General features: G+C 36.7%; 2 protein-coding genes across 2 annotated transcripts; both read left to right on the forward strand.

Annotated features, from left to right (window-relative positions):
- Positions 1 to 2,539: 2,539 nt before the first annotated feature.
- LOC123556859 (uncharacterized) lies at positions 2,540 to 11,958 on the forward strand. Its single transcript, XM_053544513.1, has 3 exons — positions 2,540 to 2,558; positions 3,517 to 3,585; positions 10,060 to 11,958. The coding sequence occupies exons 1-3, from the start codon at positions 2,540 to 2,542 to the stop codon at positions 11,454 to 11,456; spliced, it is 1,485 nt and encodes a 494-aa protein (XP_053400488.1). The 3' UTR covers positions 11,457 to 11,958.
- Positions 11,548 to 23,800, forward strand: LOC123556857 (uncharacterized). The gene is made up of 2 exons (XM_053543098.1): positions 11,548 to 22,882; positions 23,092 to 23,800. The coding sequence occupies exon 1, from the start codon at positions 11,548 to 11,550 to the stop codon at positions 13,837 to 13,839; it is 2,292 nt and encodes a 763-aa protein (XP_053399073.1). The 3' UTR covers positions 13,840 to 22,882; positions 23,092 to 23,800.
- Positions 23,801 to 24,101: the final 301 nt, after the last annotated feature.

The raw sequence follows: 24,101 nt of genomic DNA on the forward strand, positions 1-24,101 counted from the left end.
CCGTTTCTGGATGATAACTCAGGAATGCTATCTAGGATCATGAAAGTTGATAGGGAGGTTGGTCATCACCAGCAGATGACTCCTATTGATTTTGAGATCAGTATGTCAATGGTCAAGATCACAGTGACCCTGAACAGTTAAACGGTTTCCGGATGATAACTCAAGAACACTTGGGCCTAGGATCGTGAAAGTTGATAGGGAGATTGGCCATGACCAGCAGATGACCCATATTGATTTTGAGGTCAGTAGGTCAAAGTTCAAGGTCATAGTGACCCGGAACAGTTAAACGGTTTCCGGATGATAACTCAAGAATGCTTTGGCCTAGGATCGTGAAAGTTGATAGGGAGGTTGGTCATCACCAGCAGATGACCCCTGTTGATTTTGAGATCAGTAGGTCAAGGTGACAGTGACCAGGAACAGTTAAATGGTTTCCGGATGATAACTTAAGAACGCTTGGGCCTAGGATCTTGGGGAGGTTAATCAGAATCTAATAATCATGACCAGCAGATGACCCCTATTGATTTTGAGGTCAGTAGGTCAAAAGTCAAGGTTACAGTGACCTGGAACAGTTAAACCCTTTCTTGACGATATATTGAGAACGATTGGGCCTAGGATCAGGAAACTTAATAGGGAGGTTGATTATGACCAGCAGATGACCCCTGTTGAATTTGAGGTCAATAGGTCAAGGTCACATTAAACCCGAACAGTAGAACTTTTGTTTACAGTGAGCAAATAATTTTTGTTTCTTGTGCAATTACTGAATGTTTCAAGAGGGGCATTTCGTGTTCTACAAGCTCTTGTTGACTTAAACTTTGGCTGACCATTCAGTAACTCTTGAACAAAAAAGTGAATTCATTATACCCCCCGTTAACCTTTTACACGGTCATGTAATTCTAATAAACAGGTGTTACATGAAGGAAGGCAGTGTTATTTGGGGTATATTTTAGAATGCCTAAAAGGCTGACAGTTCTAGTTAACATTGTAGGTGCCATGTTTTCTACCTTTCTTATAATTTTTACTTTAAGTTTATGAAATCAAGGTTAAGTTTGAAACTTGGACCATTAAAATCTTGAGGATCTAAAAGTAAATGTATTCGTTAGATCAAATCATAGAAAAATCTTCAAGGTCAAACAATCAAGATCAGATGAGAGAATGATCAGTACCCTCTTGTATTATGTCTCCCCCATATTGTTTTTGCCCTCGCTGTCTGTGTGTCCGTCTGTCTGTCCGCATTAAGCTTGTCCTGCTTTTACCGGGCAAACTGCTGCCCTGGTTTTGATGGAACTTAATGATCAGTACTAAGCCTAGTTGTGCATGGGTTCTGCTTTGCTGCACAAAGTGGCCGCCAGAGCTAAAGATAACAAAATTTTGTCCGGTTTTCACAGGTCAAACTTCTGGCTGGATTTCGATGAAACTTCACAAGAGTGATCAGTACCAACCCTAGTTGTGCATATCGCTGGCACAAAATGGCCACCAGAGCTAAAAATAGAAAATTCTTCCCTGGCTTTCACAGGTTAAACTGCTGGACAGATTTCAATGAAACTTCACTGGAGTGATCAGTACCAAGCTTGTTGTGCATATCACCGACACGTTCCGCTTGGCTGCACAAAATGGTCGCCAGAGCTAAAGATATACGTAGGGGGGAGACATATTTTTTTGTGACAAGAACACCTTTTAGTTCAATATGTTTCTGCTTTTGACATGTTTCAGTATTCGTTTTAAAATTTGCCATTTTTATATTGCAGATAAACAAATGAGTGCACATCACCTTGATCACTGGGCATGAAAATGAAGGTCCTTCACAGAAGCCTTGTGCATTTTCTGACTTTGGTGTGCGGAAAGTTTTGTTGCAAGTGTAATGACTGGGAAATAGCAGCTAGATCTGCATCTTTGATGAATAGCCATTGGTGCTTGAGATACTTGACTTGATTATTCTTAAAACAAACAAAATATTAACTAATTTAAAGGTAGTAATACACATTTTATCACAACCTATTTAAAACAATATGGATCTCCAAAGAATACATAGACAACTTTTGACAGACATATTTAGTCACATGGTGGCTGATAGCATGGAATGTAGAAACTTCATTGAGCATATGAAATTGTATGTGCCAAGGGGAATATTAGCTGGGAAAAAGACTTTGTTAGATAAATTTGAGGCAATGGAGAGTACAGGATACTTAAAACCAGGGCAGTATGAGAAACTTAAAGATATCTGCACCCAAAGTGGTAATCGTGATATTGTGGATATTATAGAGGAGGCTGAAAGAAAGATAAAAGAACTGCCAGGTCAAGGTTAGTAACACTCTGATGATATGTGTGAGGAATACAGTCGACATCGTTCTAAGAGACCACCCAAGGGACTGCTTAGAAGTGGTCTCTTAATGGAATGGTCTCTTAGTGAATTTCAGTCAGATGAAAAGAAAAGTTATTTTAACTGTCGATGTAATTGTATCTATTATGAACATACATGTATGGTTTAAAAATCTGTTTTAACACCGTGAACACTTTTCCAAGTCCACAAACCGTGAAAATTATGGCTAGATTGTTTGTCAGTTCGATTAATTCAAAGGTTAATTGCATTCAGTCACGTGCAAAAGGTACTCGCTAATTACACAGATGAAGAAATGCCCGGTAGAATTTTGGTACCCGGTCGCTTAATACATGTAGATACTTCTGTCGAATATTTTACCTGTCGGGACTACATTAATGTGGTCGCTAGTCGTTTAATAAAAAGTCGTTTAACGGAATTAATTTATGTACTGAAAACGTTTGGTAGGGATTTTGACTGGTCATTTAATATAAAAATCGCATAATAGAGGTGGTCGCAAGTACAATGTCGACTGTGTGTGTTATAAACAAGTTTTAGCACACTTCCAATATAATTCAATTTCATTGTGGTAAATGTTTATTTGAATTTAATGAATGCAGTTTAGCCTTATATTGTCATAACCTTGATTGAAATTTGTCAAATTATAGGCTTTTAAACTAGGTCATTATGTTAGGTCATAGAAAAATCTGGTTAACACATTCTACCTTATATCTGCATGAAACAAGGTCAAAATGTTTGTGCATTCGAAATCTAGATCAGGTTTGAATCTGGGTCATACTTAGTTAAAACAAAAAATAAATGAAAACAGACTGAGCCAAATCATAGATAACTTTGCTAACAATGTAGAGGCAACATTCTCTACCTGGTATAAATGAAACATTTGGAATGTTTTTTCTTACTATAACCTGGGTCAAGTCAGATATTGAGTCGTCTTTGAGTACAAAGGTCAAATCTCAGAAAACCTTTGTTCACACTCCAGAGGCCACATTTTCTGCCTGGTATACATGAAACCTAGAATGTTTTCCTGGTGGTATCTTATTCAAGTTTAAATAGAGTCATCTGCAGATAAAAATTATACAGGGCCTTCATGGCCATCTTGTTTTCTTCTGAATTACAACTACAAAAGTTCAATTCACAGTAAAAATTCTAGAACTCAGATGTATATTTTATATTCTATACAGGTGCTCATACCAAAAGAATATGTGAAGATGATGAGCCCACAGCAAAGAAACACAAATTGGATTTTAATGGTTTGTTCATACATTGTACTTCCATTGTTCTGCATGTACATTCAGCTATGAAAATTTCATTTTAAGAGAGATTCTTCAGTGAGTCCAACTGTTTCAAATTAACTTTTTTATACGCCCGTTTGAAAAACGGGACGTATAATGGGAACGCTCCTGGCAGGCGGCGTCCACAGACTGTGTTCGGAGCATTTCTTCTTCTTGCATGGAGGGATTTTGATGTAACTTGGCACTGTTTTTCATCATCATGAGATGGAGTGTCATGCGCAAGAACCAGGTCCCTAGGTCTAAGATCAAGGTCACACTTGGAGGTCAAAGGTCAAATTCAAGAATGACTGTCCGGAGAATATCTTCTTCATGCATGAAGAGATTTTGATGTTACTTGGCACAATTGTTCACCATCGTGAGACGGAGTGTCATGTGCAAGAACCAGGTCCCTAGGTCAAGGTCACACTTAGAGGTCAAAGGATACAAGAATGAATACTTTGTCCGGAGCATTTCTTCTTCATGCATGGAGAGATTTTGATGTAACTTGGCACAAATGTTCACCACCATGAGACGGAGTGTCGTGCACAAGAACTAGGTCCCTAGGTCTAAGGTCAGGGTCACACTTAGAGGCCAAAGGTCACATACAAGAATGACTTAGTCCTGAGCATTTCTTCTTCATGCATGGAGGGGTTTTGATGTAACTTGGCTCAATTGTACACCATCATGAGACAGAATGTCATGCACAAGAACAAGTTCCCTAGTTCAGAATTACTTTCCTTTGTTTTTACTATAAATAGCTTATATTGTAACTTTTTGTGCCCCCAGAAGGGAGGCATATTAGTTTTCAACTGTCCGTCCGTTCGTTCGTTAGTTCGTTCGTCACAACGTTAACTTTTTGCATGAAGGCACTTTACTCGCGAAGCACTGTACCCAGGACCTTCAAACTTCACATGTTGATAGTATTTTATGAGTTCTCCAACCCTAATGACTTTGGGGTCACCAGGTCAAAGGTCAAGGTCACAGGGGCCAACGTTAACCTTTTGCATGAAGGCCTTTTACTTGCGAACCACTGCACCCAGGGCCGTCAAACTTCACATGCTGATAGTACTTATTGAGTACACATCCCAGCTGACATTGGGGTCACCAGGTCAAGGTCACAGTTACAGGTCACATGAAGGCACTTTACTCGCGAAGCACTGTACCCAGGACCTTCAAACTTCACATGCTGATAGTATTTTATGAGTTCACCAACCCTAATGACTTTGGGGTCACCAGGTCAAAGGTCAAGGTCACAGGGGCCAACGTTAACTTTTTGCATGAAGGCACTTTACTCGCGAACCACTGCACCCAGGACCTTCAAACTTCACATGCTGATAGTACTTATTGAGTACACCACCCCTACTGATTTTGGGTTTACCAGGTCAAAGGTCAAGGTCTCAGGGGCCAACGTTAACTTTTTGCATGAAGGCACTTTACTCGCGAACCACTGCACCCAGGACCTTCAAACTTCACATGCTGATAGTACTTATTGAGTTCACCACCCCTACTGACTTTGGGGTCACCAGGTCAAAGGTCAAAGTCACAGGGGCCGACGTTAACTTTTTGCATGAAGGCACTTTACTCGCGAACCACTTCACCCAGGACCTTCAAACTTCACATGCTGATAGTATTTTATGAGTTCACCAACCCTACTGACTTTGGGGTCACCAGGTCAAAGGTCAAGGTCACAGGGGCCAATGTTAACTTTCTGCATGAAGGCACTTTACATGCGAACCACTTCACCCAGGACCTTCAAACTTCACATGCTGATAGTATTTATTGAGTACACCACCCCTACTGACTTTGGGGTCACCAGGTCAAAGGTCAAGGTGCTGCGGGGGGCATTTGTCACCATTAGTGACAGCTCTTGTTTATTACTGGTCATAGATAAAAATCAAGACCACTTTTCTGTAATACAACATACATGTTACAGACATTTTTGAGATGTATTTTGACCTATCTCTACCTGGTAAGGATTTTTATGTGGACTTCTTTCATTTATTTATTTTTTTATCCCCCGCCAATGAAATCGGGAGGGGGGTATTGAAATGGCGTTGTCCGTCCGTGTGTCCGTCCGCAGCCATTTCTCTGTAACTAGCAGGTAGAATTTCATGAAACTTGAAATAAACATGAACCAACATACTGTGATGATGCCCGTCAAGATTTTATTTTTGATTGGTCAATTTCCCTTAGAATTATTGCCCTTGATTTAATAAAAAATCCACGTCTGCAGCCATTTCTCAGTAACAAGCTGGTAGAATTTCATGAAACTTGAAATAAATATGAACCAACATACTTCGATGATGTCTGTCATTCTTTTTTTTCAGTTGGTCAATTTCCCTTAGAGTCCATGGTTTAATGAAAAATGCCCAAAAATGTTTTTCCGCAGCCATTTCTCAGTAACTAGCAGGTAGAATTTCATGAAACTTGAAATAAATATACTGCAGTGATGCAGGTCTAGTTGTTTTTTTTTTTACTGGTCAATTTCCCTTAGAATTATTGCCCTTGATTTAATGAAAAATCCACGTCTGCAGCCATTTCTCAGTAACTAGCTGGTAGAATTTCTTGAAACATGAAATAAACATGAACCAACATACTTCAATGATGTCTGTCATTCTTTTTTTTCAGTTGGTCAATTTTCCTTAGAGTTATTGCCCTTTAATTGTTTGAAAATCTACAGATTTGTACGTAACAAACCAACCAATTGGTAGAATTTCATAAAACTTCTTTCATTCTTTTCCAAGAACATTTATTATAAACATGTGAAGTGTACCCACACCTGGTCACCACCTTGCCTTGGTCAGACCCCCTCTCCTGCCCCCCCACCAAAAAAAAAAAACTTTCCTTTTTATTATTAGCTCACCTGTCACTTAGTGACAAGGTGAGGTTTTGTGATCACCCTTCGTCCGTCGTCAGTCCGTGCATGCGTGCGTCAACAATTTCTTGTCTGCACGATAGTGGTTTCATTTATGATTTTATTTTAACCAAACTTACACACAACTTGTATCACCATAAGATCATAGTTCCTTTCTTGAACCAGCCAGATCCCATTATGGGTTACAGAGTTATGGCCCCTGAAAGGGCCAAAATTAGCTATTTTGACCTTGTCTGCACAATAGCAGCTTTATTTATGATTTGATTTTTACCAAACTGGCACACAACTTGTATCACCATAAGATCTTGGTTCCTTTCTTGAACTGGCCAGATTCCATTCTGGGTTCCAGAGTTATGGCCCCTGAAAGGGCCAAAATTAGCTATTTTGACCTTGTCTGCACAATAGCAGCTTCATTTATGATTTTATTTTAACCAAACTTGCACACAACTTGTATCACCATAAGATCTTGGTTCCTTTCTTGAACTGGCCAGATCCCATTATGGGTTCCAGAGTTATGGCCCCTCAAGGGGCCAGAATTAGCTATTCTGACCTTGTCTGCACAATAGCAGCTTCATTTATGATTTGAATTTAATCAAACTTGCATAAAACTTGTGTCACCATAAGATCTCGGTTCCTTTCTTGAACCGGCCAGATCCCATAATGGGTTCCAGAGTTATAGCCCCTGAAAGGGCCAAAATTAGCTATTTTGACCTTGTCTGCACAATAGCAGCTTCATTTATGATTTGATTTTAACTAAACTTGCACACAATTTGTATCACCACAAGATCTTGCTTCCTTTCTTGAACTGGCCAGATTCCATCATGGGTTCCAGAGTTATGGCCCCTTAAAGGTCCAAAATTGGCTTTTGCAGCCATATAGAGACTTCATTTATGGTTTTATTTGATACAAACTTCCAAAATATCTTCAACAACAATAAATCTTGGATTCCATGACAAATCAGATCCAATCGTAGGTTCCAGAGTTATTTTATATCTGATTACCTCCCCTGATTGTAATCAAAATGGATTTATATCAGTAAGTACTTATAGGACTTATTTGAAATATCATTATTGTTATTAGTTGGACTGAGACAATCAGGGTAGATAACTATGGACTGATTTTATGTCAGATTACCTCCCTTTATTTCAAATTAAAATGGGTGTATCTCCGTAACTAATGAAGATACTGATCTGAAATTTCATTTATGTCAACAGATTTATTTGGCAGATCCTTCTTTTGTTCACTTACAATATTTTTTTTTAATTACTTCCCTTTTACGATACTATAAATAGCTTATTTTTAGTAACTTTTTTATTATTGGCCGTAGGGAAAAACCGAGACCACTTTTATGTTCCTGTCCTTTAGATTTAGATATTTTTTCTGAGGACCTTCTTGTCCTCAAGTGCAATGATAACAGGTGAGCGATATAGGGCCATCATGGCCCTCTTGTTATTTTTTTCAAACCTTCCATGAATATTTATCAACATGCAAAGTTGTACAGTTCCCCCACCTCACTCCTCCACCCAGTCATGTCCATCACCCCGATCATGCATCACCCCCCCCCCCCCCCCCCCCCCCCCCCCCACACACACACATTTTTTTTTCATTTATAGCTTGACTTTTCAAAGAAAAAGTAGAGCTATTGTACTCGCCCAGGCGTCTGCGTCGCCGTTGGTTAAAGTTTTTGATAAAGTCAAATATCTCTGTTACTATCAAAGCTATTGACTTGAAACTTAAAATAGTTATTTACTATCAAAGTCTACACTAGGAGAAACAATCCCCATAACTCTTATTTGAATTTTGACAGAGTTATGCCCCTTTTTAACTTAGAATTTTTGGTTAAAGTTTTTTATAAAGTCAAATATCGCTGTTACTATCAAAGCTATTGACTTGAAACTTAAAATACTTATTTACCATCAAAGTCTACACCAGGAGAAACAATCCCCATAACTCTGGTTTGAATTTTGACAGAATTATGCCTCTTTTTAACTTAGAATTTTTTGTTAAATTCTTTTATAAAGTCAAATATCTCTGTTACTATTAAAGCTTTTGACTTGAAACTCAAAATAGTTATTTACTATCAAAATCTACACCAGGAGACACAATTCGTATAACTCTGATTTGAATTTTGACAGAGTTATGTCCCTTTTTAACTTAGAACTTTTGGTTAAAGTTTTTGATAAAGTCAAATATCTCTGTTACTATGAAAGCTTTTGACTTGAAACTTAAAATACTTGTTTACCATCAAAGTCTACACCAGGAGAAACAATCCCCATAACTCTGATTTGAATTTTGACAGAATTTTAACCCTTTTTAACTTACAATTTTTTGTTAAAATTTTTGATAATGTCAGATATCTCTGTTACTATTAAAGCTTTTGACTTGAAACTCAAAATATTATTGACTATCAAAATCTACACCAGGAGACACAATTCCAATAACTCTGATTTGAATTTTGACAGAGTTATGTCCTTTTTTGACTTGGATTTTTTTTTACTGGCAAAGCTCTAATTCAGAGTCAAGCACTGAGAAAAGTAGAGCGCACTGTCTTACGGACAGCTCTTGTTAATTTTCCATCAATATTTCAATATTTATAATCAACATCGATGATCAGTGTCAATAATTGATGTTTTGTACCCTCACCCGGTCACCCCTGCTGTGCCCCCCCCCCCCCCCCCACTCCCCAACCAAAAAATAGCATTCATTTTCTGTTAAATTGATTTTGCTTCTTAGTAACATCCTTAACTTTTTGCCTGATATATTTTTTTTTTGCCATTCCTGACCACAAACCCTTTTGGCGGGGGTTACCAATTCATCGAATTTGCTTGTTAAATTCAATTATGGGTCATGTTGGGTCAAAACTAGGTCACCTGGTCAAATCAAAGAATAACCTTGTGTGAATTAAATAGGGGCTGCATTTTCCAGCAGATCTTCATCAAATTTAATCAGACTGTTTGTCTAAATGAAAGCTAGGTCAAGTTCAAATATGGGTCATGTTGGGTCAAAAACTAGGTCATCGGTTCAAATTAAAGAAATACCTTCCCTATGCAAAAGGGGTCACATTTTAAGCAGGATATTCATTAAATTTGATCAGGCTGTTCTCAGGTGAGCGACCTAGGACCATTTGGTCCCCTTGTTTGTGTATGGACCTTCTACTTTTCTCCTACTTGCAAGGCCATGCTGGAAGGCCTGTACATATGAGTTTTGATATGCATTTAAAAAATCCCATGGTGTATTTTCAACTCTGATCATTTAATTTTATTCAGTGATAAGGCTTTTAAATAGTAGAGCGTTGCTGACCCACAACAACTCTTGTTTAAGAAAAATATCAAGTTGAGGCATCTTTGTCCAAAGCAGTGTGTGTATCTTAGGGATTATCTTACGTTTTATGCATCATTTACTAGTTTCCAGATTAGACAATTTGACTATGTTTAAGATGTTTTATAGTCATTTCATTGTAAATGTTGATGACTCAATGATAAGAGTTTGCTGTATTCTTATTTCTGTAAACATTCTGATATACACGTACATGTAGTGTGAATGATTATGTCATGTCTGTATTTTTCTTATTATTGCAGTATTGAGGAATGACCTGGTGGAAAAGTATCGGAAATTCTTTATCAAGACAGAATTTATTCCTTGGAAGCCGGAGGAAGGTCTGGTTGATGTTGATGAGGTTTACTCTCCGCTTTTTATGCAAAGGAGGGTAATAAGCTTAGAAAAAGAGAAACAACAAACAAACAAGGATGTTGAGAAACTACCTAAGGACAAACAAAGAAAAGGGAAACAGAAGGGCAAGCCTATCCCATCTATCCATGAACTCTTCTATTACAATAACAAATTTTATAAAAAGATTCTGATAAGTGCAGATTCAGGAGCAGGTAAAACTACTTTGTGTAGGAAACTGATTTCTCTGTGGTGTAAACAGTCAGAAGATAGACTGGAAACTGGAGCGTGTGCAGCATCAGAGGAGTTAAAGGAATTTATTTACGTTACTGATGATCATGAAGATACGAATACAGAGGGTGAAAGCATGGAAGCTTTGGAGTTTGACTTTCTATTTTATGTGTCGCTTAGACATGCAAAGCAAGAAGAGTATATAGAAGATATGATTGTCAGGCAACTTCAGATCAAGGACGAAGATTTACAACAGATCCTAGACACAACAAACTGTCTTGTTATAGTTGATGGCTTAGATGAATGGTCACCTCAGCAACATGTTCATTACGGTCCTATGGATATAAAGGGTTGCCCAAAAGAGAAGCGTGTTGGTCAGTTTTATTCTGTGTTTACAACAAGACCATGGAAGCTTGTGGATGAAGCAAGGGATGCAGATAAGCTTGAATTGCAGTGTCAGCTGAGAGGAGTTCAAACCTATGAAGAAATGATTGCATTATATGCAGAACTGATAAAAGCTAGAAAAGACTTTTCAAAAGAAAAATTCCTTGAGGATGTGAGAAACAAGACCCAGTTTCTGTCAACGCCACTTCTTTTGAAATTAGTCATGTTACTATGGGCTGAGAGGGGTAAATTAGAAGAATCAGATTGCATGTTGTATGGTCGAGTAGTTGAATTGCTGATTAAGAGTGGCCTTGAAAGAAATATTAATGATGATGAATTTATGGGAAAAGTAAAAGAAATTCATCAATATGACAAGGCACCTTTATGCTTTAACAGATCTGATGATTTTTCTCACCTGTCAAAATATTTCTCTGCAGTTAAACAGGTTGCAAAAGTGTCATTTGAAACTCTACTTAAAGGGACTTTGTTATTGACGGATACGGATGTCCAGATGTATACAGAAAAATATAACATAGACTTGCTCTTTTTAAAGAAGTTGGGATTGTTTTCTCAAAGTCCACACATAGGAGGTTCTTTTATAGATAGAGAGAGCAAAGTTACTTTCATCCACAAATCTTTTCAAGAGTTTTATGCGGCAATCCATATTGTTTCAAATCCAGAAGGGTTGTTATAGGATTCTCAAGGAAAAGTGGTCAAAATTGGATCCTGAAAGTGCCAATGCAAGGGCTGTAGTTTTGTCTGATGTCTTCAAATTCGTCAGTGGCATGGATCCGAGTGCTATGCCAAAGATGTACAAGTTAATTTATATGTATACATTTGATCACATCAATGCTATAATGCAAGACATGCACCAGTGTCAGACTGATAGGACTGAAAAGTTTAAAATCCATTTTAGTGAAAGATATGGTTGTATTGTGAAAAAAAATCTGGCCCCCAATGCCTGTAGGAATTGGCTACTTTTGGGAGATCCCATTGACAGACTGTTACAAACTTTTAATGAACATATCAGAAAAAATGTTACTGAAATTTTAAATTGTGGACATTCAGACTTCAAAATACATATTACTGACTTGTCTTTATGTTTCCATAAAATATATCCTAGCCGACAGTGTAATGAGGTGCTTAATATGTTCAAAGTCTTGAAGTATATAAGCCCATCATCTCTGAAAACACTGGTTCTACAGTATGAAGCAGATTGTGTCCATTCGGATGCATATAATATCATAGAAGATGAATTATATGAATTATATGACATGATCAGTGTTCTAGAAGACATGAGTGGTAACAAACTACCAGTTTGGTGTAATCTGTGGTCTGGTGAATGCTCAAATCTTAAAGAAGTGAAGTTGAAAAATATATGCCTTACATACGAACAGATGGAAAGGCTTCTACTGATACATTCATCAAATCTTGAGATTATCATTCTTGATAATGTTGTATGTTGCTCCCACAAGACAATCTCCGAAAGGTGTACAGATATACTGATAGGTTTAGAAAAGGCTGGCTTTTCAGAAACGCAAATCATTGAAAAAATCAAAGGTGAACACTTTGAACATGTAGGTTTTTCAGAAATTAAACTGTCTACAACTTTTGTCATCCTGAAAGAATTAACATTGGCAGATATATATGGAGTATTAACACACTCACAGATAACACATATGCTGACAGATTCTCCCAGCCTTCAGAGTGTTTCCCTTCACAAAGTTCACTGTAAGGAAGATGAGTATTGTGGATGTGGGAAAGCTGTCACTGATGTAGGGAGTGAGGATGCTTTTCATAAAGACACATCAACTGCTTCGTCAGTTGAAGAGCTAAGCATTAAGTATAGTAGTGGCATTGTGTGTCATATAAACAGTTATCCCAAGTTGACAGAATTAACATTGGAAGATATTGATGGAGTATTAACACACTCACAGATAACACATATGCTGACAGATTCTCCCAGCCTTCAGAGTGTTTCCCTTCACAAAGTTCACTGTAAGGAAGATGAGTATTGTGGATGTGGGAAAGCTGTCACTGATGTAGGGAGTGAGGATGCTTCTTGTAAAAACACATCAACTGCTTCGTCAGTTGAAGAGCTAAGCATTAAGTATAGTAGTGGCATTGTGTGTCATATAAACAGTTATCCCGAGTTGAAAGAATTAACATTGAAAGATATTGACAAAGAATTAACACACTCACAGATAACACATATGCTGACAGATTCTCCCAGTCTGCAGAGGGTTTCCATTGACATCAATGTTCACTGTAAGAAAGATAAGTATTGTGGATGTTGGAAAGCTGGCACTGATGAAGAGAATGGGGATGCTTTTTGTAAAAGCACATCAACTGCTTCATCAGTTGAACAGCTAGGCATTGAGCATAGTAGTAGAATTGTGTGTCATACAAACAGTTATCCCAATTTGACAGAATTAACATGGAAATATACAATTGGAGTATTAACACATGTGAGTATTTGCAGCAAACTAAGTGCGCTACGTGTTGTTAAACTTGATAGCATAGAGATTGGTCATTCACATATCACATGGTTACTTACTTCACCCAATCTTGAAATTGCTGACCTTTCTGAAGTAGTTTGTACAGCCGACAGTATGTGTGGGTGCTACACCCAGCCTAGTACATTGGATTTAGACCTTGGAACAAAATGTTTTGAATCTAGACTAAAAGAAGTTACTTTATGTGGAGGAAAGGAAATTTTTAAACATGTTAGTAACTTGTTGGAATTAAGGACACTGTATTTTGAAGGTAAAATAGAGAAAATTGATAATATTTTTCTAACAGGCCATAGTCTTGAAAAAGTGGTGTTTAAGGACAAAGAAAACTTTTTTGACATGCCTGATTATCCAATTGAACCTGAGTACGAAAGTTGTGAAATTTCACAAGAATTGTTGTTAAGATTTTTAAACAGTATTTCAAATAGTCATTTAGTTATACTAAATAAAGTTGTTTTGACTGAAGGAGATGCAGATTATGTCTATGAAACAGTGAGTAAAATGAAAAATATGCATGTACAGGAGTTCACCAAATGGAAGTTGCTAGCGAGAACCAGAATTTGACGAGATCTCAGATTTTGAATTAGTTGAAACAGCTTCAAAAGCAAACATTGTTTCAATGATAATTCAGAAGAAACAGCAGGATTTAAAGGACAAAGATGAATCTGACTGAATTATAAACCAGGTGCATTTTGTTTAGCAACAAAGTGACTAGGAGGCATGGACTTTAAAGACAAAACAGCAGTAATCTACCAGTTCTTGCAAAATTTTGTCAAATATATTTTCAAACTTGGATTTTAATAGGCTTTAGCTCATCTGAGCACTTTGTGCTCATGGTTAGCATTTAGGATCGTTGGCTTTTTTCATCCACAGTTCTTGTTTAAAGAAAATATCAGTCTAAACCATCAAGCTAATTTCAAAAAAATTTCAGTGGAATGTTCCTGAAGTGGTCCCCTTTGTGATTTTATTAAAGCTAGATCATCCATTCAAAAGTCTTCTGCCCAGAAACTGCAGGCCTTGGTTCAAAGAATTTCACAGTAATGTTCATTGGAAATTCCAAACAGATTCCTTCATATTGATTTGTTTGATAAAAATATGCCCATCAGGTTAGTGGGGCAGTTTTCCATATTATAACTACAGTAGGAAATTTATGGATTTTCTTGCCCAATATTAATTACTTCAGAGATATTTGTTTGGTGGACTGATAATTTCTTCAGATCCTTCCCATACATTAAAAAGGTCACCAGGGACAGCTTGGTTTTCTGTAAGCATTAAATCTCTGACATAGTGATCTTGGATATAGTGAAAACTTTGACCTTAATTATTTTTTTTATTCCTGGATTGTTTGTCTTCTTTATTCCTTATAAAAGCCTCGTTACGGTGAACACTTTTATAGTAAAAACTAAGCTTTAAGAAACAGTTTTGGTTGGAAAGCAGTAATTTATGCAGAAAAATAAATTGTTATAACGAGCAGTTTCAGATGCTTTATTTGTATCATTTCACATGAATATTTGTTTATTGCATGTATCAGCAGTTAGAATTGGGTGTTTTATTTCAGAAATTGAACTTGAATACAAAATGTGCACCAAATAGTAGATATGTATATAAAAGCTCATCAGCAACTTAGTTCCTGTTTATAGGGATCGAGTTAAAATAGATTTTATTATCCCCCGCTGTTGTTTTGGCATTGTCTGTTCTTCCGTCCGTCTTTCCGTCCTTCCGTCCAGAGCCATATCTAGGAAGTGATTGGGGATATTTAAATAAAACTTCATATACATATTCACCTCTATGCGGAAATGCGGCCTGGCGGGTTTCAGTCAGATTGCCCAAGTAACACCAGAGTTATGGCCCTTAGAAGTTTCTAGTGTTAACTTGTAAGGTTTCTATAAATATGGCAATTTCTGCTTCATAACTTGTGACATATTTGACCTAGAACTATGAAACTTAAATTGAATTTAGATCACCATAATGTGGTAGTGCACAAACAGTTTCGTCAGGTTATCTTTAGTAACTTGCCCTTTAATTGTTTAAAAATCACATGTTTGTACATAACAAACTAACCAATCGGTAGAATTTCTTTAAACGTCTTTCATTTTTTTCCATGAACATTTATTATCAGCATGTGAAGTTATGTACCCACACCCTGTCACCCCCACTGCCCTGGTATCCCCCTTCCCCCACCCCCGCAATTTTTTAATTTTTTTTATTTTTAAAACCTTCCATGAATACGGTATTTATCAACATGCAAAGTTGTGTACCCACACCTGGTCATCCCCACTACCCTGGTCACACCACCCACCCCCTTCCACCAACAATTTTTTTTTTTTCATTTTCTATTTTCTGTCAATATTTATTATCAACATGTGAAGCAGTCACCCCACACCCCCAGCTCCATCTTACCCCCCCCCACCCCCCAAAAAAATTTTTTTTCATTCTTTTTAGCTTTTATGATCACCCGTTGTCCGTCCACAGTTTCTTGTGAACACGATAGAGACCATCAGATCTTTTGCAATCAGTTTTAATAAAACTTGCACACAACTTGTATTGGCATAATATTTCCATTCCTTTTGAAAACTGGCCAGATTCCATCATGGGTTCCAGAGTTATGGCCCCTTAAAGGGCCAGAATTTGCTAGTTTTGGCTTGTGAACATGATAGAGACCACATTTTGTAATCAACTTTAATCAAACTTGCACAGAACTTGTATTGGCATAATATCTCAGTTCCTTTCGAAAACTGGCCAGATCCCATCATGGGTTCCAGAGTTATGGCCCCTTAAAGGGCCAAAATTTGCTAGTTTTGGTTTGTGAACACTATTAGGGACCACATTTTGCAATCAACTTTAATCAAACTTGCACACAACTTGTATTGGCATACCGTATAAGTACTTATTTCTGCGGGCTTAATATTCTGCGATTTTTTCAAAAATGAGGTGGTATTAAATTCCTGCATACCTTATTTCTGCGGTGTCTTCCTTCTCATGTTGATTGTATTTATTTCTGCGTTTCTGTATTCACCGGTTGTTTCATTAATTTCAAATAGACAGGTACATATTTTGTTGTTATTTTGACAGTTTTGTTGGCTTCCGGAATGAAAATAAAAGTTGACGAATACTAACGTGACATCGTCATCATCACATAATGTTGAGTGTTAAGGTAGTTCTGCATGTTTGGATCTAGATTTTTTCTACAATGTATAATTTGATTAAACTGTGATTTTTCAAAACTTCAGAATATACCTAGAAAATTCAGCAAATAAAAAAGATAGGGTCATGTGCTTGATTTTTTGCTAGACTGATTTGGACCTCACGCAATATTTCATAATGGGAGTCTATGGGAAAATCATAACTTTCATAACATTTTCGCGAATAAAATTTTTTCTACAATGTAGATTTTGATGAAACTTCTCACAGTTGTAAATGAACACACAGACTATAATTTGGTGAAATAAAATGTATAGGTCCGTGTGCTTATTTTTAAGATATTTGACCACGATTGATATGAACCGGACCTTTCACGGTAATTTTAAGACATTATTTTGATTATTTTAAATTGTCATATGTTTTAATATTATATTTTGACTTTAGAAATATAGCAACAGTGTCATTGCAATAAATTTACTCAAAGGTCTCGGTGAATTCCTGAAATGATTTTCATTTCCGTACGCTGAATCCAGGCTTTATTCTACGTTTTCCAGATAAATGACGTTACGTCATCACTTCCGGTGTATCAAACATGCAGAACTACCTTAAATAAAAGCGCAAGAAAACAGTCATTTTATATATACAGTCATGCCAAACAGACACGAAAAATGCTTGAATCTATATTTTGCAAACATTCTCATCTGTGCATTGTAACGGTATGATAATTTTTGTTAATCACGCCTTTTTCAAGTCCCATACAAATAACGGTAAATATGACCATAACCAGACGCATTGGTTAACAATAGACACAAAGGATACAATTGATTGTGTTTGTCACATAACTTAAGAAAACTGGCAGCTGACTGCTCAATAGTGAATGAAAATCAAAACAAATTTGATGTTTTTATTATGTCTTTTTCTTCAACAGCAAAACAATAATAAAACAGTTCTATTATATTACCGTTACTACTAAATTTTTTAAACTTGCTTCGTCGGCCTTCGGCTACATGTGGGACAAAAGCCGATAACGCTCTCGGACATTGTCTTATACTTAACCGGATTATAATGGCGGCTTGTATCACCGTATCACGGCATGTCGGGACAAAATTTTCTGCAGATTTTATATCTGCGGTCTTGTTACTTACACAGTAATATCTCGGTTCCTTTCGAAAACTGGCCAGATCCCATCATGGGTTCCAGAGTTATGGCCCCTTAAAGGGCCAAATTTGCTATTTTGGCTTTTGCAGCCATATAGAGAATTCATTTATGGTTTGATTTGATACAAACTTGGATTCCGTGATGATTATGTCAAATCCAGTTGTAGGCTCCGGAGTTACGGCCCCTGATTGACTCCTGAAAGAGCCAAAATTTGTTAATTTTTACCTAAATGTGAACACAATTGAAGTGATATTTTATATTTGATTTTAACCACACTTACACACAACTTAAGTCACAATAAGATATTGGTTCCTTTCGAAAACTGTCTAGATTCCATCATGGGTTTTAGAGTTTAACTGCCCCTGAAATGGGCAAAATTTTCTATTTTGGCCCTTTCAGCCATATAGAGGTTTCATTTGTGCTTTGATTTGATACAAACTTGCACAGAATGATTATCTTGATGATCTCTAGGCCTGGATCGAATCTGGGTCATGTCGGGTCAAAAACTAGGTCATCCGGTCAAATCAAAGGAAAAGCTTGTTTACAACCTAGAGGCCACATTTATGACCCTATCTTCATGAAACTTGGTCAGAATGTTTATCTTGATGATTTCTAGGCCAAGTTTGAAACAACTGGGTCATATGGGGTCAAAAATTAGGTCACCTGGTCAAATCAAAGGAAAAGCTTGTTAACACTCTTGAGGCCACATTTATGACCCTATCTTCATGAAACTTGGTCAGAAGGTTTATCTTGATGATTCCTAGGCCAAGTTAGAAACTGGGTCATATGGTGTCAAAAAACTAGGTCACCCATTCAAATCAAAGGAAAAGCTTGTTAACACTCTTGTTCATTTGATGTGCATGAAACTTGGCCAGAATGTTTGTCTGCATGAAAACTCGGATGAATTTTTATCATGGTCATGTGGGGTCAAAAACTAGGTCACTGGGTCAAATCAAAGAATAAGCTTTTTTACACCCTAGGGGGCACAATTTTAATTCTACCTTCATAAAACTTGGTCAGAATGTTTATCATGAAGTCTTTAATGATTTAAAATCTGGATCACGTAGGGTCAAAAACTAGGTCACAAGGTCAAATCAAAGGAAAAGCTTTATACACTCTAGAGGCCTTTTTTTTTGCTCCAATCTTCCGGAAACTTTGTCAGAATGTTTGTTTTCATAAAATCTTGGACAAGTTCGAATCTGGGTCATGTTGGTAAAAAACTAGGTCACTAGGTCAAATCAAAGAAAATGCTTGTTTACAGTCAAGAGGCAATGTTTTTTGGCCAAATCTTAATGAAAATTGGTCAGAATATTTGTCTCCATGAAATCACTAGGTGAAACATGTTTACACTGTTATGGTGTGTTACTCAGGTGAGTGACCTAGGGCCATCTTGGCCCTCTTGTTTTAATTTTTTTTTCAAACCTTCCATGAAAATTTAACATGTGTGAAGTTCTAACCACACTAACCCCTACACCCAGCCACCACCCACGTTCCAGATTTCTTACTTGATTGTGCTCTCTTAATGTACTTGTTAAACAGCGATGCTTGGTGCCAAACACTCGAATACAATATTTCGTTCTAGTTACAATTCAAGCTCACATTTCAAATAACTCCATATAATTCTAAAAGCTAAGCTTAATACAGTAAACATATTCCATTCAAAATAATTTCATAAATCAGGATCATCCTCGCATAATTTTTTATGTACACTTGGAACATTTGTTTTCTGTTAAATTGATCCTGACTTATGAAATTATTTGCTTCTGAGTAACATCCTCAACTTTTTGCCGGATATATTTCTTTGCCATTCCTCGCCACAAACCCATTTGGTGGGGGATACCAATTCATCGAATTTGCTTGTTTTATTTCAAAATAAACACCATTTTTAGTTCACCTGAGCACAAAGTGCTCAAGGTGAGCATTTGTGATTGCTCTGTGTCCGTCGTCTGTCGTCAACAATGTGACTGTTAACACTCTAGAGGTCACAGTTTTGGCCTAATCTTAATTGAACTTGGTCAGAATGTTACTCTCAATAAAATTTTGGACCAGTTCGATATTGCCTCATCTGGGGTCAGAAACTAGGTCACCAGGTCAAATCAAAGGAAAAGTTTGTTAACATTCTAGAGGTCACAATTTTGGCATAATCTTAATGAAACTTGGTCAGAATGTTATCCTCAATAAAATCTTGGACGAGTTCGATATTGGGTCATCTGGGATCAAAAACTAGGTCACCAGGTCAAATCAAAAGAAAAGCTTGTTAATATTGTAGAGGCCACATTTAAGACTATATCTTCATGAAACTTGGTCAGAATGTAAATCTTGTTGATCTCAAGGTCAAGTTTGAATCTGGGTCATGTAGGGTCAAAAACTAGGTCACCAGGTCAGATCAAAGGAAAAGCTAGTAAACACTGTAGAGGCCACATTTATGACCATATTATCATGAAACTTGGTCAGAATGTTAATCTTGATGATCTATAGGTCAAGTTCAAATCTGGATCTGGTGGGGTCAAAAACTAGGTCACTAGGTCAAATCAAAGGAAAAGCTTTTCAAACACTCTACAGGCTACATTTATGACTGTATCTTCATGAAACTTAGTCAGAATGTTAATCTTGATGATCTTTAGGTCAAGTTTGAATCAGGGTCATGTGGGGTCAAAATCTAGGTCACCGGGTCAAATCAAAGGAAAAGCTATTTAACACTTCAGAGGCCACATTTATTACCATATCTTAATGAAACTTGGTCAGAATGTTAATCTTGATGATCTTTAGGTCAATAGGTCAGGTGAGCGATACAGGGCCTTCATGGCCCTCTTGTTTAAAGACGAGAACATAAAAAAATTAATTTTCTTTAAGGGAAATTAAAGTTCAAATTTTATTATTTTGATCCATCAAATAACATGGCTGCCTGTCATAAACTTAGAGGGGTTGGCCCCTTTTCCCTATATTATGTATATACAATGTAGAAGTTGCTGGCCCAGTTTTAAAATAATTTCACTCAGATGTTCCTTGGATGACTGTCAACCAAGATTGTTCAAGTTGTAATGATTTGCAAAGAAATTTAGCCACCAGACCTAAATAAAGAAAATCTACAAAATTTGAAGTAATTCCACAGAAATGTTTTATGGGACCCAAACCAAGTTTCCATCTTTTTAGCTCACCTGAGCCCAAACTGCTCATGGTGAGGTATTGTGATCACGCTGTGTCCTTCGTCCGTGCGTGCGTCAAGTCGTCCGTCATCAACATTTGTGTTTAAATGACATCTCCTCCAAAACCACTGAATGGATTTTGATGAAACTTGGCCTTGATGTTCTTGGGTGGTCCTCTACCAAAGTTGTTCAAACGGTTTCTCTTGGTTGCACATAGGGGCTGCCAGAGCTAAAAATAGAAAATAATTCAAATGACATCTCCTCCTAAACCGATGGTCCAATTTTGAAATAATTTCACACAAATGGTCCTTATGTCACCCTCTACCAAGATTGTTCAAATTACACCGATTCGTAAAAAACATGGCCGCTAGAGGGCGTGGTCACTTTTCTCTATATTTATATAGTGGAAACTTTAAAAATCTTCTTGTATGAAACTGCTTGCCCGATTTTAGAATAATTTTACACAAATGGTCCTTGTGTGACCCTCTACCAAGATTGTTCAAATTATTTTGATTTGTCAAAAAACATGGCTGCCAGAGGTCATGGTCACTTTTCCCTGTATGTATATAGTGGAAACTTAAAAATCATCTTGTGTGAAACTGCTGGCCTGATTTTAGAATAATTTTACAGAAATGGTCCTTGTGTGACCCTCTGCCAAGATTGTTAAAATTATTTTGATTTGTCAAAAAACATGGCCGCCAGAGGGCATGGTCACTTTTCCCTATATGTATATAGTGGAAAATTAAAAAATCTTCTTGTGTGAAACTGCTGGTCCAATTTTAAAATAATTTTACACAAATGGTCCTTGTGTGACCCTCTACCAAGATTGTTCAAATTATTTTGATTCTTCAATAAACATGGCCACTAGAGGGCGTGGTTACTTTTCCCTGTATGTACATAAAATTCTTTTTTATGTGAAACGGCTGGCCCGATTTTAAAATAATTTTTCACAAATGGTTCTTGTGTGACCCTCTACCAAGATTGTTCAGATTATTCCGATTCGTCAAAAAACATGGCTGCCAGGGGGCGCGGTCACTTTTGTTCTCTGAATCAATAATAGCTAGAGCCTAGATATTTGGCGTGTGATATCAGATTTGTAATGTCTACCATAATTGTTCAAATTATTGCCCTAGGTTCAAAAGTGTGTGTGACATGTATATAATATAGGCTAACATAGAAGAAACCTAACTCTTATTTACACAAACACACTTGAAGCCTTGTACACAGGTGAGCGCTTTTGGGTCAATGACCCTCTTGTTCGATTTGTCACATAGCTGCATCAGCTAAGATTAGAAAAATCTTTGAACAGTATGCTCTCCTTAGTCCCTGGTCTGATTTTGAATAATTTTATAGAAAATGTTCCTTGGGTGACCCTCTGCCAAGCTTGTTTGCCAGAGGATGTGGTGACTTTTCCCTATTTGTATATTGTATGTTGAAACTTTTAAAAGACAAGATGGTTTCAAGTTCTTCTGATTCGTTAAAACACAGTCAGAAGACTTTGTCACTTTTCCCTACATCTGTCACTTTTCCCTACATCTGAAATTCAAAATTGAAACTTCAACTTGTTGGCCCAATTTCAGATTAATTTACAAAATAATTAACTAAGTAATCTTCTACTAAAATTGTTAAGCCATCTTTGTTAGTAAAAAAGCATGACCCTTTGGCCAGGGCTAATTTCAAAATCTTACCCAAAGAATCTGCTGGCCATCTGTTAAAGTAAGTTGGCATGTTTCTTCAACGACTTCTGAAATTGTTACCTGTTTGAACTCTCATGAGTCGTATAGGGCCATGGTGGCTGTCTGTTTCAATTTTTATATTTATAACATTTTTAAATGTACTCATATTACATATTATTACATGACTGTTTATAAATTGTTGGTCCTTAGTTCAATTGTTCCATATGAGCGACTGATATCCAACACATGTTTACTGGGGTAGTTAGTCAGAAATTAGAAAATAAAGCAATAGAACATTTGCTGAATGGTTTGCCGGTCAATAATTGTATAATGTGTCGAATCAATTAGCATTCATCATTTCCACTGATAGCCTTATGTTAACTACTTATCATTTTTCCTTAGATATAAGCTTAAAGGTGAATTAATATGGTTAAGTAAGAAAATTCTTAACTATGATAAATTGCTAGGATACAGACTCAACGCAAAGTTAACCCTTAGCCTGCTAAATTTCTAAAATGGACTGGACCATCATTCCATCTGGGCAATACCATTTATTATTTGAAGGGGTGTTCACTTAAGATTTACTGACTGAATAGAGAACAGTGCAGACCATGATTAGCCTGCACGGATGTGCAGGCTAATCTTGGTCTGCACTGGTCGCAAAGGCAGAATAACTCGCCGCCAGCAGGCTAAAGGTTAAATAAAATCATAATGTCTTTAGCACTACTCTCATCCAAGGGCACAGGCTTCTCATGCACAAGAGTTTAAAAATATATGTGAACAATAAGCAATTTTATTGGCATTTAATTGTTATATTTAAATTATGTTCAGTCATGTGACTTCGGTCCTAAAATTCTACTGGTGTTTTGTATATGGGTCCTATTCATTGGAATGCCATACACATGATTCTAGCTCTGAAATTGAGAACATAGATTTATGACACCTTGTTGCTATTTTAGGCAACTTCAGTTTGATTTTTGTTCAGAGTTTTAGGATGTTCTAATTACACTTATTTTGAAACTTTTTTTTTATATATATTTCAGTGTTTGGATCTGTATTGGTGAATTTTTAGTCATATAAACTGTTAAATTTCAATGTTTCCCTTTGAGTTAAGACTTTTTCAGAAAGAATGCAAGTTGTTGAAAGTTATTAACTTGCATATACTTGGCTTAAAATTATGGGAGATTTGGTTTATTTAAACAGGAAAATGGTAATGCCAGTATCAAGTTTAGATTACAAGACATTTCCTTGATTTTCTGATGTATCATTTGATTTCACAAACATTGTAATTGTTATGTAGTCAATTCATTGCATTTATAACACATAATTTACATAAATATATGCAGTTTGCTCTGAAATTGTTAATAGAGATTTTAATTGTTATAATAAAGAAGATAAGATCTACCTTATTTCTGCTTTATAGAAGACATTCCCAGTTTCTTCAGTCCACAATGTGTGTTTTGGCCTTGTCTAAAGGATTAATTACTTGTTTACTGTAAAGTTGTACTATTGCAAATGTATTGAAATAACGACTGCATTCTTACTGAATAATTTTAAGTCCCCTACCAGTGGAACAATGGAAGGGACTATAGGAATTCCCTTCGTCTGTCCGTCCATCTGCAAATCTGGATCCTGCAATTACTAGAAAAGTATTCAAGCTAGGTTCAACTTGATATGTGTATAGTGGGCAATATGTAGACAATGC

This window comes from Mercenaria mercenaria, chromosome 5 (genome assembly GCF_021730395.1).
Source record: "Mercenaria mercenaria strain notata chromosome 5, MADL_Memer_1, whole genome shotgun sequence".
In the NCBI taxonomy this organism is placed as follows: domain Eukaryota; kingdom Metazoa; phylum Mollusca; class Bivalvia; order Venerida; family Veneridae; genus Mercenaria; species Mercenaria mercenaria.